The 17512-nt window shown below is 38.5% G+C and overlaps 1 protein-coding gene and 1 long non-coding RNA gene across 2 annotated transcripts in view; both read left to right on the plus strand.

Moving 5' to 3' along the window:
* The window catches only part of LOC134791805 (uncharacterized), a 470284-nt gene that overhangs the window by 203655 nt on the left and 249117 nt on the right, over positions 1 to 17512 (plus strand). The gene's annotated exons all lie outside the window — the stretch shown is intronic.
* Positions 958 to 9913, plus strand: LOC134791741 (E3 ubiquitin-protein ligase CHIP). The gene is made up of 7 exons (XM_063762881.1): positions 958 to 1226; positions 1870 to 2068; positions 2707 to 2848; positions 4174 to 4276; positions 6070 to 6126; positions 7857 to 7973; positions 9086 to 9913. The coding sequence occupies exons 1-7, from the start codon at positions 1101 to 1103 to the stop codon at positions 9209 to 9211; spliced, it is 870 nt and encodes a 289-aa protein (XP_063618951.1). The 5' UTR covers positions 958 to 1100; the 3' UTR covers positions 9212 to 9913.

Genomic DNA, 17512 nt, shown 5'->3' on the forward strand with positions numbered 1-17512 from the left:
GCACTTCGGACGTTTAGGCCCAGGTGAAGATCGGTACCTGGCCTTGCGATATTGTCAACAAAAAATTCGCGCTCGCTGCGCTCGCGTTTTTGTTTCACCCTGTATCTACAATCATGTTGGCTTGACTGGTGAATGAATAGAGTTAGACCAAGAAAATTCTGCAATTATTTTGCGTATGCGCAGTGCAACTAGTGCAAATGTTATTTATACGTCATAATTTCATAGAAGTTTAGACGTTTAAAATAACACTTGCACTGCGTGTGTTATCAAAATCGTTGCAGAATTATCTTGGTCTAACTCTAGTAATAATCTTAAAAAACTGCTTAACCCCTGGAACGCCGAACCGACAAACGTACTTGTACCCGTCAGATGCCTAGTGCCGGATCCGTCCCATCCCCCTCAACTGCCGGAGGGTCTTCAATTTTTGTACCCGTCAACTGCCGCGATCAAAAAAAAGTGATATTGTGCAAATGATATAAAACTCTATTTGTAAGTGTTTAGATCTCAAAATTGTAAAAATATAATACAATAAATTTGGTGACTGATAAGGCACAAGGCAGTTGAGACACTTTGTACAGATCTGGGACTAGGCAGTTGACGGGTACAAAAATTGAAGACCCTCCGGCAGTTGACAGGACTGGTACGGATATGGCACTAGGCGTCCCAAGGGTTAAGTAACATCAATTTCAAGGGCATTGGGTGTTGACAGCCCCATAATATGTGTGTAAAAGCGGTTTTATGACATTTTTTCAACGATTTTAACAAGTCTACAAAAGGTTCGGTTTCGGTTTCGGTTTCGGCCGAAACTAGAGCCAAAGCCGAACATTCGGTTTCGGTTTCGGTTTCGGCAAAAAAACATGTTTCGGTCGGACACTAATAGCAATCTACCAAAACGAAACCATAAACCAGCAGTCAGGAGAGAGAAAAAAGAAAACAACTGTCATGTTGTCAGTGGTTCTACAAACGTCAATGTCAAAACATTTCTGGAAAGGGGAAAAATAAAATAATAAAATTGGCACTTTCTCGAGTGTAAGAAAATTGCGTAAATAGTTAGATCTTTGTTGAGCGTATAATGATAATTATAATTTAGAACTTTAAAAATGAGTAAGCAAAAGCATATGTATTCTACCGCAAACCTTAGTGACAAAGAATTGAAAGAACAAGGAAACAGACTTTTTAGTTTGCGTCGTTACGAAGATGCTATGAATTGTTATACGAAGGCTATAGTAAGTAAAACAAGTTGTATTTTTCACACAAAAGCTTCCCAGGTCCTAACAATTCTTCACAATAACTATATACAGTTTCCAAAGATGCCAGTGCTTACCTAAGCAATTCAGGATGATGATTTGAAATTCATATTAAATTTAGCAAATCAATTTTCTTGGTTCACTCTTTCTATTGTTAACTCTTTGTTGGAATTGATTAAAGTTAGCATTTAAAGTTGATCATTAAAACATAAATTAGGGTTAAATCCTTTTCTAATTTTAAACCCATTAAGCCATGTTTTTTGCTAGCATAGTATGCTATGAAATTTAATTTGGCTACTATTTTGTAAGAATGCAAACATGTATGAATAAAATAAGTGTCCTAGTTGAAATTGTACGTTGTAGTTTCTGTATGTTTTATAGTTCTGGACTTTAAAGCTTTGATCTGATCAAACATCCGAAATACATTATCCCTGATAAAAAAAAGAAAAAAGCCCAACTTATAGAGTTCCAAAATTGCCAGCCAATAAACAACCTTGAAGTTTTCAAATTAGAGTAGAATTTTGGTTATGCAGATTCATTATCACATCAGTGGGAACTTTCTTTTGTTTATTACATTTCCTTCACCAAAACAGTTGCAATCATGACAAAATCTCCATTATAGATAAAGAATCCATCAGTTGCTACATACTTCACAAACCGAGCACTATGCCACCTCAAGGTGAAGCGCTGGGAAGCCACTTGCCAAGACTGCCGCCGTGCACTTGACATTGACTCTAACCAGGTCAAGGGACACTTCTTTTTGGGACAAGCTCTGGTGGAACTTGAGTTCTATGATGAAGCTATCAAACATCTTCATAGAGGTAAATATATACAGATGTAATATTGCATAACAGTTTTCCACCATACTTTCTCGGAAACATTCATATTTGTCATGCTACTTCAGTTTCAGTCAACCTCAGTACTTTTTGTACCAAGCCTGCTGAAATAGCAAGACTCATTCGTATGTTTAAGTGAAAATACAATGGAAAATAATTATGCACTACAACTTTTTCAACTAGTTAATTAATTAAACTACTGGAACTAGCCAATAATATCCTACAAGGACTAAAGTTACCATGTCACTGTGCTTGTTTGCAAACTAAATGCATAAAGGGGACACACGGGCTCCTAGCCTGCTTCTTCTGCCTTCGAAGCAGGAGGTCCCAGGTTAAAATCCTGCTAGGGGCATTTGTTTGTGTGTTTATCACAGATATTTGTTCCTGAGTTATGGGTTATGGATGTTGTCTATGGAAAGTATTTTTCTATATCTATTTGTTAGGTGGGTACAAATGGGAATGATTTACATGAAGCTCCTATTCCCATCTGCGCCCGGTGGGGACAAATGTGACACCCCGTGACCAACTCAAACTCAAAACATTCTTTATTCAGCTATGCCTAGCAAACATCATCTTAAGCTAAATAAGTTCTCATTTCAAACAAAATTGTAACTACTTTTCAGCCAATGACCTTGCCAGAGAGCAAAAACTCAACTTTGGTGATGACATTGCTGCACAGCTCCGTATTGCCAGGAAAAAGAGATGGAATGTTCAGGAAGAGAAGAGGATCACACAGGAAATTGAACTTCAGACATATCTGAATAGGTAAAAATACATTTTTAAGGCCTTTAGCCAAACGGGATCCATGCCTCAAGAAAGGAGAAAAATCGACAAAAACAACAACAGCTTAAAAACATATTTAAACCAAATCTAAAAATAAAAATTGAAACTATATAATTTGCAATAGTTATGGAAATAAAGAGGCTATAATAATAAGAATAAATTAAAGACAGTTTTGAATTATTCACGGTTAGTTTCAATAGACTTATATTGACCAGGATATGAATACAAAAGGTAATCATGGTCCATATCCCTGTCCATATAAGTCTAGCAAATTAAAGCCTTCTAAAATCTCTTCAGGATTCTATGTCCCTGATGTGGGACTGCAAAACACCATCCTCATCAAGATAATAATTTTTTATTGTACTTACTCAGCAAAGTTACTCACGAATGAACAACCTCCTAAGGGCCCTAAGGCCATGTAAATGACAAAACTAAAATTAAGTAGTCACTTTGATTTTATTGTGTTTGAAAATTAAATGAAACAAAGCAAATGGAACTTTCTTCCATTTGAATATGATCTAAATTTCATCAAACTGATTAAGTACTGTACTTAGCTAAACTGTGCTAAACGTATATGCTAAACTGTGGGCTTAGCACAGTAGCGCCGCGAGATGGACCAAGTGGGTCGATCAACTATTTCTTGTTGTTATTCTGTCCCATAAGCCAGGAGACAATAGTAGCATAGTTTCTTAGAAGAGCTGCTGTGCCATGTTCTACAAACGTGCTTACTACATGTCCCATTATGGAAAGGCCTTATAACTACCAAAAAATTCAAGTTTGGTTCATTTCAATACGAAATAACTAGTATTTTAAGAGTGACCCTGGAGACCGTAACCATGGCAACTAGTGACAAGAAAAAGTTGATTCACCCAAGTACTTATCTGTCTTTTTCTGAGTTAATTAGAGAGGGACGGGTTGTCTATCTCGCAGCGCTCCTGTTCATAGCCTACTGGAACATAGTACAGATCTTCATATAATCTGAAGACTCCGTTAGTTGCCCTTGGAGATTCAATAGTAAATGTCTAACCCCCTTATTCAAAAAACTTTACGGGCCTGATTTAGTAAAATTTTTACTTTATCCCTTTCTTACAAATACATAACTCAAATTGACAGATTAAGACAAACGATTATTAGCTAATTGAGGTTTGTAGCGCGTTTATGAATAAGGGGTTAAGAATTCACCTTTGGTTAACACTTCTACATTGAATTACCTCGGTAATCTTATTACGTTTCCCGCCCACGGTTTTACGCAAAAAGACATTGCACTAAGTGCAGTAATACCTTTGACATTTCCCGCCCACTTGCAGGTTAATAAGTGAAGACATGCAGCGTAGAATGGAAGCCTTAAAACTAGAGCACAATAGCGAAGAGGATGTTAATTTAAAAACGGCGAATATAGAAGAAGAATGTGTAAGTTATTCCAGTTCTCTGAATCTTTACAGGGGCCCACTGATTAACAGTCCGCCGGATGGTATCTGCCTGTCCGTTGTTCGGAACTGTCAACTTTTTCTTCTAACTGACAGGCCGATTCCGTCCGGCGGACTGTTAATCAGTGGGCCCCTTTAGAGCCCATCAAAGTGCACACTAGCGCCACTGCTAAATAATCGCGATTATTTAAATTTAACGAAAGATATTTAAAAAAAACCGGGCAAGTGCGAGTCGGACTCGCACACGAAGGGTTCCGTACCATAATGCAAAAAAAAAACGGAAAAAATGCAAAAAGAAAACGGTCACCCATCCAAGTACTGACCACGCCCGACGTTGCTTAACTTTGGTCAAAAATCACGTTTGCTGTATGGGAGCCCCAGTTAAATCTTTATTTTATTCTGTTTTTAGTATTTGTTGTTATAGCGGCAACAGAAATACAGCATCTGTGAAAATTTCAACTGGTGACAGACGGACGGACGGACGGACGGACGGACGGACGGACGGACGGACAGCGAAGTCTTAGTAATAGGGTCCCGTTTTACCCTTTGGGTACGGAACCCTAAAAAGGGGGCCGCTACGTACTGTATTTTGTATTTAAGTACCTTTTGAATACATCAAACTAGTTTTTATGTTGCTGGATTCGTCGATCTATGAACTCAAAACAAAAACGGCCGTTTTAACTTTGGACGCATAGATTGACGGATCTAGCAACATAAAAACTAGTTTGATGTATTCAAAAGGTACTTACATAAATACAAAATACAGTACGTAGCGGCCCCCCTTTTTTAAGTACCTATCGTTAAAATTAAATAATCAAGATTATTTAGCAGTGGCGCTAGTGTGCACGTTGATGGGCTCTTAATTTGATGGCTGGCAAGCAGACAGGCCCATGCAGAGGTCCTTCCGCGAAAACCGAAAATTGAAATTTCGTTATCTGCCTCTCTTGCCCGAATATGCTAGAGCAGGGGTTCTCAAACTTTTGGGCGACGGAACCCTTTTGGAAAAAGAAATATTTGACGGAGCCCCAAATTAAAAACGTGCGTTCGTCTCTATTGAACTGTGGACTAGACATATACAAGAGCTGGTTATTGTTTTTTTTTCGTTATTTCTCGTGGGCTCTCACAGAGGCTTTGGGAGCACACTTAGCACACCTTGGGGAGCATTCCTAGGGAGCACACTTTGAGAATGGCTGTGCTAGAGCGATAGAGAGGCAGATAAATATATTTCGTTTTTCGCTGGGGCCTCAGGGTTATTCTTGATAGCTCGTACTCCATACTCCATTAATGATCACGACAATGTACGCTTAAGTTTGGTTGTGCCATCAATGACGTCATCTTCATCTTCCTCGTGTTATCCCGACATTTTGCCACCGCTCATGGGAGCCTGGGGTCCGCTTGGCAACTAATCCCGAGAATTGGCGTAGGCACTAGTTTTTACGAAAGCGACTGCCACCTGACATTCCAACCCAGAGGGTAAACTAGACCTTATCGGGATTAGTCCGGTTTTCTCACGATGTTTTTCTTCAACGAAAAGCGACTGGTAAATATCAAATGATATTTCGTACATAAGATCCGAAAAACTCATTGGTACGAGCCTGGGTTTGAACCCGCAACCTCCGGATTGTCCGGAAGTCGCACGCTCTTACCACTAGGCCACCAGCGCTTCTCAATGTTTGTGTCAACAATGACATACACAATAATTTACCCACAACAGTAAATGCTCAGGTATATAATTTAAATATTATTTTATTTATAAAACACATTTTTTGGTTTCAGAATAATTACACCAGCGAGCTAAATAATTTATTTGCCAAAATAGATGATAGGAGAAGGGTAAGTTCATTTGATTTTTTTTATAGTTCATTTAAAACTAAACTTATATAAAAAGAGAACTCCTATGTATTTTTTACACTTATTTAGCTTCAGTGCATATATTTGTATATGGCTTCAAATCTTGTAACTTGACTTAGATCCACTTCCCGAAATGTGATTCAGTTGTGGGGTTCTTCCGTAATATGGGGGTATTACTGCAATTCTCTGCCGCCAGAGTGCAGCACTAATTTGTTTAGTAAACCATAGAGTAACTTAAACATACTAGGCCTTAAACAGTTTTTGACAAGTTTTCACTATGACATTGATGCATCAAGGCGGTTTGTTTATAGGACAGGCGGCCTACCGCGAAACGCGATAATCGAAATTTCTTTATCTGCCTCTCTATCGATCGAATAGGCACGAGTGATAGAGAGGCAGAAACCGAACTTTCGATTATCGTGTTTCACGGTAGGCTACTTGTAATATTCCCTATTCCGATTACAATCCAATAACAACAAAGGAACTTCTCGATGGAAATACACAAACACTTTTCATTTAGGCTCATTAGAAAGGTCTCGAGAATCACTTGATAAATAGACATGCCAATGTCATAGAGAAATATAGTAAGAATAGAGTGCTCACTCCATACATCAGTTTTGGTACCAAACGACTATTGTTTTCGCAGTCTACATCTAGCATCGAGTAGCGGAATTATCAGTACCGCTACTTGATATTAGAATTCTCTAGTGTCGCGACTCACGAAAATTGTATTGAACAACAATTTACAACTAATATTAAAAGCAGAAGGAGTTGAAAATAGAGTTCCGGTTAATCCGGTTATAATATTAGCTGAAAATTAATACAAATACAAATACAAATACAAATACAAATGCGTTTATTTCATTACTTTTTACATAAGTTCTTAGGTATAGTATAAGGGTTAGGTAGGTAATTAGTCCATCTTAGGTATAAGGAGTAAGTAGGTAAGTATTAATCTAAACATTGTGCAACAAATTGTGTAAGTAATGAAAAAGGTGCGGGTACAGCTTGCTGAATTTAAACCCGCCCTTAGTCAGCTAATTGGAATGGTATTAAGATTACATAATATTTAAATTATGAAATTCACATAAAAAACAAAACATTAGTATTTGACAATAGATTCCTTACGGGGTACTTAATACAGAAACAGTATTTAATAGCATGTTTCGTGTGGTTAGTATTTACCTAAAAGTTAACTTTATGAACGCATCCCTCACGGGGCTGGTCACGTGTATATTCTCAAACTCTTTTTGATTATTTATGTACAACTTTTTAAGTCTAGATTTGAACTGTTGGATACTCTTTGCCTCACGCACAGGAGGGGGGATATCGTTCCAACATTTGGTGGCAGCGTAACGAAATGACCCCCTGAACGCGGCCGCACGATACTCGGGCGGTACCAGCAGCAGCGCGTGGAGGGCTCGGCGCGGGCGCGCGGAGTCGGCCGCGGCCGCGCGCCGCAACTTGTCGGCAAAAATTGTTGAGCTTTAGACTTTTCGGTCGTTGCAACATCTATTGTCAAGTAGCAGTACTGATAATTCAGCTACTCGATGCTAGATGTCGACTGCGATAATATTAGTCGTTTTGGTACCAAAACTGATGTAGTGAGCACTCTATGTATTTTTTTTTCTCTATGCCAATTTGAAGAAGTACAGTGAGCAATAAAAGTGTGTCACACAACAATTTTTTGACAGTTAATTGTTTTATTTTAGAAACGTGACGTTCCCGATTACCTATGCGGGAAGATAAGCTTCGAAATACTAAACGACCCGGTGATCACGCCGAGCGGCATCACGTATGAGAGGAAAGACATTGAAGAACATCTTGAGGTATGTTTAAACAAAACCTACAAGATTTAATAGCTACTTTATACAAGCAATGAGAAAAGAGTGTATAGAGAGTTACTGACATGGTAAATTATGTAGCCACAGTAAATTTACTGCCATCTTTCGACAGAAGATTAAAACTGTTAGAACGCCATTTGACTTTGATCGTTATTCTTTCACTGATATGTGTTGATTTGTTAAATATATTAACGCTATCTACTCGAGAGCAGGCTGAAGGTTATGGCGCCATCGCTCGATTGCACCATACCTTTGACCTAGTGTCGAGTCGATGGCGTTAATATTAATATTTAACAAATTAACAATTTAACACATATCAGTGAAAGAATAACGATCAAAGTGAAATGGCGTTCTAACAGTTTTAATCTTCTGTCGAAAGATGGCAGCAAATTTACTGTGGCTACATAATTTACTTTGACAATCCGGCTCTATTTCAAATTCTCTTTGATACAAGTTAAAGTCAATAGTAGTAAATGTGGCTGGCGGGGTAAGTGTAACTTGGCCTCCATACTGGAGCCTATTTACACATTGATTAGTGTTTAGTACGGTCAGCAGCAGATGTTGCTAAGCGGGCGAGGTGTTCAAAATGACATTGACACGCTCTTATTCTCTTAACAATAACGTCGCGTCAAGATCATTTTGATCACCCCGCCCGCTTAGCAACTTCTGCTGCTGTCTGTACCTACGTGTTTGCCGTTCTGGGTCTAGTTCGTCAACTACTTTGCGTCCTGTTAAGTGAGTCACCAGTAGGTAGGCTTTCTGTCTCACCTGGGCTGCTGGTGGTTATTATCTTGTCTCCTCAGGGTGCCTAGTTGCGTTGGTTGGTCTGCAAGCGTTTTATTTGTTCCGTTCGCCTAAGTTACGGTAGATAGGTAGTATTTACCGAGGCCCCTCAAAAAGTAGGTACTTTGACTTAAATATGTTATTAATTTTTCAAATCATATACCGCGCAGTGATTTTTTATTTGTTGTATAGTTATAGATTTGTAGCTGTTATTCTATACCAACTCGCAGCAGAAAATCTGTATTTTTGCATGTTATGTTTTGTTTTGTATTTTTGCAGTTGAACAATAATTTAACTTCAAACTACTATTTCAGCGCGTCGGCCATTTCGATCCAGTGACGCGCGTGAAGCTAACATCAGATCAGCTCATCCCTAACTTCACGATGAAGGAGGTTGTCGACTCCTTCCTCCAGGAGAACGAGTGGGCGCTCGACTATTAACTGGTTCAAGTTTATCTATGGGTAATTAAGTTTAAATTGTCATGTTATAATATAAAGCTGGTTCATGGTCGCGTGTCGGTGGAACTACCCTTCTGAGAAAGCAGTCTCATTGATTGTATAAGATGCGCCAAGATTGCCAACGGCCAATAGAGATGGGCCGAATATGGAGTTTTTCGGCTCCACTAGGTGGGTTCTCTGTTCGTAATCGCTTTTCGCTACATACGGTTTTCCCCCGTGTTATCGGCTACGCTCGTAGCGCGTAGCTCGCGCTGGCACTGAATATGTTAAGAGAGACGACACTGTATATACTGATATATTTTTATTTTTTCACATTTATGTATGTTTTCACTTTTAAAACCATTGGGTGCATTGGCTACTGAAAATAAATAATTTATCTATTGTAAAGTAGCCTATTATATAGTTGGTCAAGCAGATCTTGTCAGTAGAAAAAGGCGGCAAATTTGAAAAATGTAGGCGCGAAGGGATATCGTCTCATAGAAAATTTGAATTTCGCGCCTTTTTCTACTGACAAGATTTGCTTGACCATCTATAGTTATCATTCTAGTACTCTTTAACTTTCTATGCCAATTGAATTATAAAATTACTTTTAGTATTAAAAACGCCCGTGTGTATAAATGAATGTAAATATTGTATTGATTTGTAATATTTTAAGGACCATTATATAAATCAAACTGCACAGTGTGTACCTTAATTTGTTAACCTAATAAAATGTATCCACCCTTCCACCCATGTCCAGCGGGCGCAGCATGGGTCCATGTTTATCGCTTGTCACCATGCCTGTCACGTTCTAACAAGTAAGTAAGTGCGAAAGTGACGGGCATAGTGACAGGCGATAAAAATGGAACCATGCTGCGCCCGCAGTTCATTCGGTTGACATTTTTATCAGTAGGAATAAAATCGAATGCGTATTTTTTACACCACTAAAAGTATGCTTGTTGGAACAGCTTAATAATTAACAACTAACTACATAATTATATAACATTCTCGGCAAATATCACTTTTATGTAACCTTCCAGTGATTTCTATGTTCTAACTCTCCTAAGATTGCCAATGTTTGCATTTTGGGGGCTTATCATTGTGTGTTTTACCTTAATTGTTGCCAGGTTTGTATGCTATTATCATTTATCATTTCTTACTTTTCCGTTTTAGATTATCATATACATGTCAAAACAAAGCAATAAATCTAATACCTTTAAACGAGCAATTCTTGTTCAATTATATTTCGGGGATCTCGGAAACGGCTCTAACGATTTCGATGAAATTTGCTATATGTGGGTTTTCGGGGACGAAAAATCGATCTAGCTAGGTCTTATCTCTGGGAAAACTCGCATTTATGATTTTTATGTGTTTCCCGAGCAAAGGTCGGTCTTCCAGATATTATATGATTAAATAAATAGGAAATGGGCCTTACCAATAATAAAAACCAAAATATCACAGCAATATGGTAACATATGAATTTTATGAATAGTTCAAAGCCATAGATCATAGTATATCTTTTGAATTTACCATGTTCTCATTTTACATAATAGGTTATTAGGTAGGTAGGTACAGTGAAACCTGGTTAATTGGCACCTGGATAAATGGAAAACCTCAATAATTGCAACCAAAAGTCCGGTCCCGGTCCCTTGAAACCAAAAGGCCTCTATAATTGAAAGTTTGGAACCTCTATAATTGCAATTTAGATTTTAGTGCTTTTCGTAATTTTGCCTCTGTAATTGACCACATCGCAACTAAGACCTCTATAATTGACACTGTGCTAAAAAAATCCGTTATTTTTGCTTTTCTTTTGATTATTGAAACGAGTCTTACTTATTACCTATGTAATTGAAATAATGTAGTTGTATGCAGCAGAAACAATATTTTAATAGCAATGATCATTTTATTTATATCTTCATCCAGAATTCAATTTATTTATTGGGTATCTATCACAGCCTGTATTAGTAGGCGAAATAGTTTTGATTTAATCAAAAACAAAGTATGCTTTTTACATTCTAATTGAACTTTCTTCTACAATTCAAGGGAATTTTTAGCTTTTGATTAATAAGAAAATAAAGTGGTAATTAATGTAGTGTAAAAGTACAAGTATAGACAGAAGCAATATATAGACCAGAAACCCAGAATTTAAGCGTGTAAATCTACTTTCAATGGTTATTTGCACCTCCATAAAAGAAATTTGTCAAAACGCAACCTCTATTAATGAAAACCTCTATAATTGACACAACGATTTTTTGAACCTCGTTAATTGACACGACCTGCTTAAATGGAAAACCTGGTTAATTGACAAAAAATGGCCGGTCCCTTGAGATTGCAATTATCCAGGTTCCACTGTATATATTTTGGAATAGACAATTTAGTTGATATCGAGATTTATAGGCTAATTTGAGTTTTAGTTATTCGATCTGTTTCCAATATGATACCTACTGAGTACTGATCCGTCAGTGTCAAAAGTGACGTTTTTGGTTGAAGAGATGACACTTTTAACACTGACAGATCAGTACCTATCATATCGGAAACAGATCGAATAATAGAACTCGAATTGGCCTGATGCAGGGCTCGGAACCGGTATTTTTTTAAAACCCCGAAATAGCCCAATATTTTGTTCTTTAATTAGGACTGAATCATGTATTTAGGCAACATCTTTGTTTTATTAGATTGTCCCATTAAAAATGAAATAATAAACCAAAGAACGAGAAAGATCTTAATAATACCGGTTACCGACCCCTGCTGATAAGCGACAAATAAAACTATTCAGAGTGGGTCACCCATACAATATTTGACTAAGATCAAGAAAAAGTGTTGTTTTAACCTTTAAATGCAAGGTGTGCGATGCAGCGTACCTACATTACAAAAATATCGAATTTTATGCATAATTAGGTAAAATCTATTTATTCCTACATATTATTTCACTAGTAAATCCAATCCGTTTTCCAATTTTTTACTTAAATTAACGCAATATTTTAATTTATAAAAATTAAATTCGTTTTAAGACGAAATGTCGGAAAATTTGAAAATATCCAGAGTTTGATGATTTTTAGTATGTGATTTTGGACGTTTTTTTTTGGGGTTTGTAATTATTTTATATTTAAAAACATTATCATAGGTGTATCTAAAATAGTGTATCTTTCTGATGGTAGTAAGATTTTTCATATATCTCTTCCTGATAATTATATATTTACATAAATATGATTTAGCCTATGGAACTTCTAACACTGATTTCGCTGTGAAAATCGATGTTATATTTTTTTACCATTTTTCCCATAATCAGCAAACAATTACGTAACACATATTAATTTCGGGCAAAAAGAAAAATTCATTCATTTAAGGGTCAATAGGAAAATAGGTAGGTACTTATTTGGAAAGTAAGCAATTTCCAACAAGAGGCGATACTGGGGAGCACTAGCATATGCAGGGGTTTTAAACTAAGCCCGATTGGGATTAAGACAAAAATAATAGGTACCATACCTATGACCCCCCACAACCCCCCACAAGGTGGCCTGACGACCTGGTTAAAGTCGCAGGAGTCCGCTGGATGCGGGTGGCGCAAGACCGGTCATTGTGGCACTCTTTGGGGGAGGCCTATGTCGAGCAGTGGACGTCCTCTGGCTGATATGATGATGATGATGAATAGGTGCCATCGCCCTCACTGTGGGCCTTATGCCTTATGTAATAAGGTCCACCGATGTACTTACAGTTAGGAGCTTAATTTGTTATCTGTAAATATTTCAGTCTGATGCACTACTCTTATCAACTACATTGTATAACTTAATTGATTTTAAAAGTAAAAACTGTCTTTTAAATTATTTATCTGTAATAATAGGCTTACAAAATGTAAAAGATGTAAATACTCTATGGTGTATTATTGATCTGGTGATTTCACCCTTAACCTAGAATTTTCTGACTGAGATTTCGCTAGCCAGACTTTTAGGACTATAGCCGTACAAAATGTTCATAACGTCAGTTTTTGAATAAGAGGGTTTGTCTTTGGAAAGTCTGCAGAGTTATATTGAGTAATGAGAAAATACGTCAATTTAGTAAAACTATGCTTTGGAAAAAAGTAACGTGTGAAGGTGAGCGATCACGAGAGAGAGAATTCGTGAACCGTGTGAGGAAAAAAATTACAAACACGAACGCTTCTTACTATCTCTAATATTACTTTAATACCTATTTAAACAATATCTTTGGGTTTATTATAGTTATATTTAGTAATAATCAGTTCTTTAACTAGATTTGTATTGTGACGTGATCTTACGCCACAGTTTAACCCTTTACCAGGCTGACAGTTCAAAAATGGCAATCGAATGTCAGTCTTTCTCATCGAGAATAGAACACATGTTTGAAGTGCTGTATGTGGGAAATATATATCCCTTGGCCTGGTAAAGGGTTAACGATGGATTGTTAGCTAAGTTAGCAACCATCCGGTGACATATATATTTATGATTTATGATTATAACAAAATAAACGTTATTTTGTATACGATTTCTTTCAATTCTGGCCTATCCCGTCCCGTTGACATTTCCCGTCTTTTCATATGTTTTATTTTAAATATGTATGTTAAAAAAATAACTTCACACGAACTATTATAAAAAACCGGCTAGATAAATACATACATACTTAAATATACATAGATTACAACCATGACTCAGGAACAAATATCTGTGTTATCAATAACTGCCCTTACCGGGATTCGAACCCAGGACCATCGGCTTCCCAGGGCCACTACCCACTAGGCCAGACCGAACGTCGAAATGCGCGCCGACTCCGCCCGTTCGGTGGGAATCGTACTAAATGTGCCCACTGATTTAGTCCGCCGGACGATATCGGCCTGTCAGTTGTTCGGAACTGTCAAAATTTTGTTCTAACTGACAGGCCGATACCGTCCGGCGGACTGTTAATCAGTGGGCCCCTTTATAATGACTGGGGTAAAATTTCTTTTTTGGGGTCTTAAGTACAAAACTTAAGGCGAGGTATCTACGCCCTTGGGTGTAGACCTTGTTTTTTTATTCCATGAAACAAGTCACCAAAAGTATCTGCCACCCAGGAATACTTTTCCAAATAGAGATAATTATGTATCTTCAGTTCGCGTTTACGTGCCATACCCTAATTATTCTACATATAGAAACATATATTTTTGGTATAAATATAGCTGACTGTACTGCGCCTTAACACATTCAATCATAACAGTGTACCCGACTGTCGGGTTCTTGGCCCTGAATGTGTTAATTTATTATTTAATTAAATCTATACTTAATTGTATTACTTAGAAATAGGTAGGTACACTAATTCAGGGCCAAGAACCCGACTGTCGGGTACACTGTTCGTAGCGACTACGCGCTACATACGGCGAAACAAATAAACAAACCGTGGCTACGCGCTACGAGTGTAACCCGTATTATAGCACTTATATACTGGCAATGAATGTGTTAATATATTGATATCAATCAATTAATGTTATAATAATAGCTGATTACGTGATTACCATACCAAAACATGGAGTATAAAGCGACCTTTAGTAATCACTCAAAATGGCAATTAACACAACCATTGAGCCGAAACATTACAAGTACATCTTGCCAAATAGCAAACTGGTTACAAGCATTTAAATTCCGAGCATAAATCATATGGGGTTTGTTTTATTAGTAAATTGAATAGGACGGGCCTGGAGGCACGCCAGGAGCAGGAGCAACAGTTGTGCTGTTAATAGGTTGGCAGGCGGTCCAATGCGTACGATACAAGATACAAGGAAATTAGGAAGCGATTTGGGAGACAATAGCACAATAAATAATAGTACTAGGTACAGAAGACTCACTCTCTAACAAAACGCGTCTGTTACGATCAGCACAGATATGGCCGCTAGGTGGCGACAGCGCCACGCGCGGCTTATGGCTAGCCACCAAAATTGGTGTGGAACGGATGTACTTTTAGCTACATGTAGCAAAGCGACAAAATCACGGAGTGAGCCACGCCTGACAATAGGTTTACACAATAGGCACATGTAAACCATCACTATTTTTAAGTCGTTTTATACGAATGTAACCAATAACCATGCAATAAATAAATAAATTGAAAATAAAAAAAGCCTCTTTATTTCCTTAATTTTACATACAGTAGTACATGCGTCATTACATAATCAAGCTGAACCTACATTGTACAATATTATAATTTGAATTTAAATGTCGGTGAAAGTACCTACTTAACTCTAGTTTGATAATTTGAAAACAATTCGTGTCCTAAATAAGCATAATTTAAAATAATAATTAGAATTAAGTAATATGAAGGAAGAAATATACACCGTGTTTTTATTGAATTCCGTTAACTTCGGGGTATGGTTAAGTACGTTTAAGAAAACTAAATGGCATAGTTAATTTTGAAAAAAAAAAATATTTTTTTGCTTTTTTTTTCAGAAAAATTAATATTAAAAAGTAATTAAATGTAGCATATAGCGTTGTTGTAACACGGGCATTACATTTAACTAAACCAAACAATTGAAATCTGTGACATATCAATGTCAATTCGAACATCGATCGACCGAGATTTTACTTAAGTTTAGTAGCAAATGTATGAACTCATTCTAAACACTAATAATAATAACTCCACTCCACGGCCGACTTCGGCCACGGCGACTGCTGTCAACTCCGTTGCTGTCGCTGGTGTGCTCGCAAGTGGCTGATGTAGCCGATCTTGTTAGTAAAAGTTCGCGAACATTGCAGGCATGTGAGCACACCGTTTACATAGTTATAGGGTGTTGCCGCAGGTGGTCTGGCTTTTATTCTATCACGCTTGGCATCAAGCTCTAAGCGCCGCTGAGATTCAAAATCGGTTATCTTGGCATTTATTGCAGCCCGCCATTCCGTACGCATGGCTGCCTGCTGCTCCCATCGCGAGGGCTCTACGCCACACTTTTTCATGTGACGCTTAAGCACATCTTTGTACCTAAGGAATTGGCCGCCCTGTTTCCGCTTGCCCTCCTCAAGCTCAGAATAGAAGATGTGCTTAGCCACACGCCGGTCGTTCATCCGCGAAACGTGACCGCACCACCGAAGCTGACGTCGCATGAGGTATACCTCGATTCCACCCACATTTGCTCTACGCAGCACTTCGGTGTTCCGAACACGATCAGACCATCGGATCTTCAGTATCTTACGTAGGCATCTGAGGTGGAATCGATCCAGCATACGAATATGGCGGCGATAAATGGTCCACGTTTCAGCAGAGTAAAGGAGGTTAGGCAACACGACTGCCATGTACACGGAGATCTTAGTGGCCAATTTCAAGTCGTGTGAGCTGAGAATCTTGTGATCTAGCCTACCGAAAGCTGCTGCCGCAGCCCCGATTCTGCTGTTAACTTCAGCATCAAGATCGCACTTGGAGGTTATCGTGCTCCCCAGATAGCGGAACTTGTCAACCTGCTTCAGCTGGTCCTCGCCGAGTCTGACGACCAGTGTCTGTTGACTGAGCACGTCCAGAGACATCACTTCAGTCTTCTTGACACTGATCTTGAGCCCAAATCTGCGGCAAGACTCGTCGAAACTGGACATGAGCTGTTGCATGCCGTCTGGGGACTCAGTCACAAAGCACAAGTCGTCTGCATACATGATCTCTGTGATCACTGCGTATGAGACTTTTGTGCGTGCTTTGAATCTGGCCAGGTTAAAAATGTTGCCGTCAGTGCGATAGCGGACGCGAACACCTTCGGAGCATGTCGATAAGACTTCTCGGACTACAACTGAAAAATACAGCGCGAACAGAGTGGGTGCTAGGACGCAACCTTGCTTCACCCCGCACGTAACGGGGAAGAAGTGCGATTGTTCATCGTCGATAGCCACGCAGCACTCCATGTCGTCATGCAGGAGTCTAACTAGTCTTACAAACTTCTCCGTACATCCAAGCTTGCTCAGAACCACCCAGAGGGCTTCACGAGGCACGCTGTCAAATGCTTTCTCAAGGTCAACAAAACAGAGGAACAGTTGTCGACCTTGTTCTCTGCTCTTCTCTTGTAGTTGACGCACTGAGAATATGGCTTCACAGGTGCCTCGGTCTGGCCGGAAGCCAAACTGGGTCTCTGGGAGCAGCTTTTCGGATACATCTATAAGGCGGTTTAGTAAAACTCTGGCAAAGACTTTCCCGGGGACCGATAACAGCGAAATACCACGGTAAGAATTGCAATCAGAACGGTCGCCTTTGCTCTTGTATAACGCCCTGATGCGCGAGACTTTGTAGTCATGAGGGACTTGTTCTTTTTCCCATACAAGAGCAAAGAGTTTCCACATAGCTGATTGCAAC

Source organism: Cydia splendana, chromosome 6 (genome assembly GCF_910591565.1).
Source record: "Cydia splendana chromosome 6, ilCydSple1.2, whole genome shotgun sequence".
NCBI lineage: Eukaryota > Metazoa > Arthropoda > Insecta > Lepidoptera > Tortricidae > Cydia > Cydia splendana.

Excerpts from the sequence above, each read along its gene's own strand:
- LOC134791741 (XM_063762881.1), top strand. The coding sequence starts at position 1,101 with ATGAGTAAGCAAAAGCATATGTATTCTACCGCAAACCTTAGTGACAAA. Across the intron at positions 4,277-6,069 it reads CGAATATAGAAGAAGAATGT|AATAATTACACCAGCGAGCT; the intron begins GTAAGTTATTCC and ends TTTTGGTTTCAG. Across the intron at positions 6,127-7,856 it reads AAATAGATGATAGGAGAAGG|AAACGTGACGTTCCCGATTA; the intron begins GTAAGTTCATTT and ends GTTTTATTTTAG.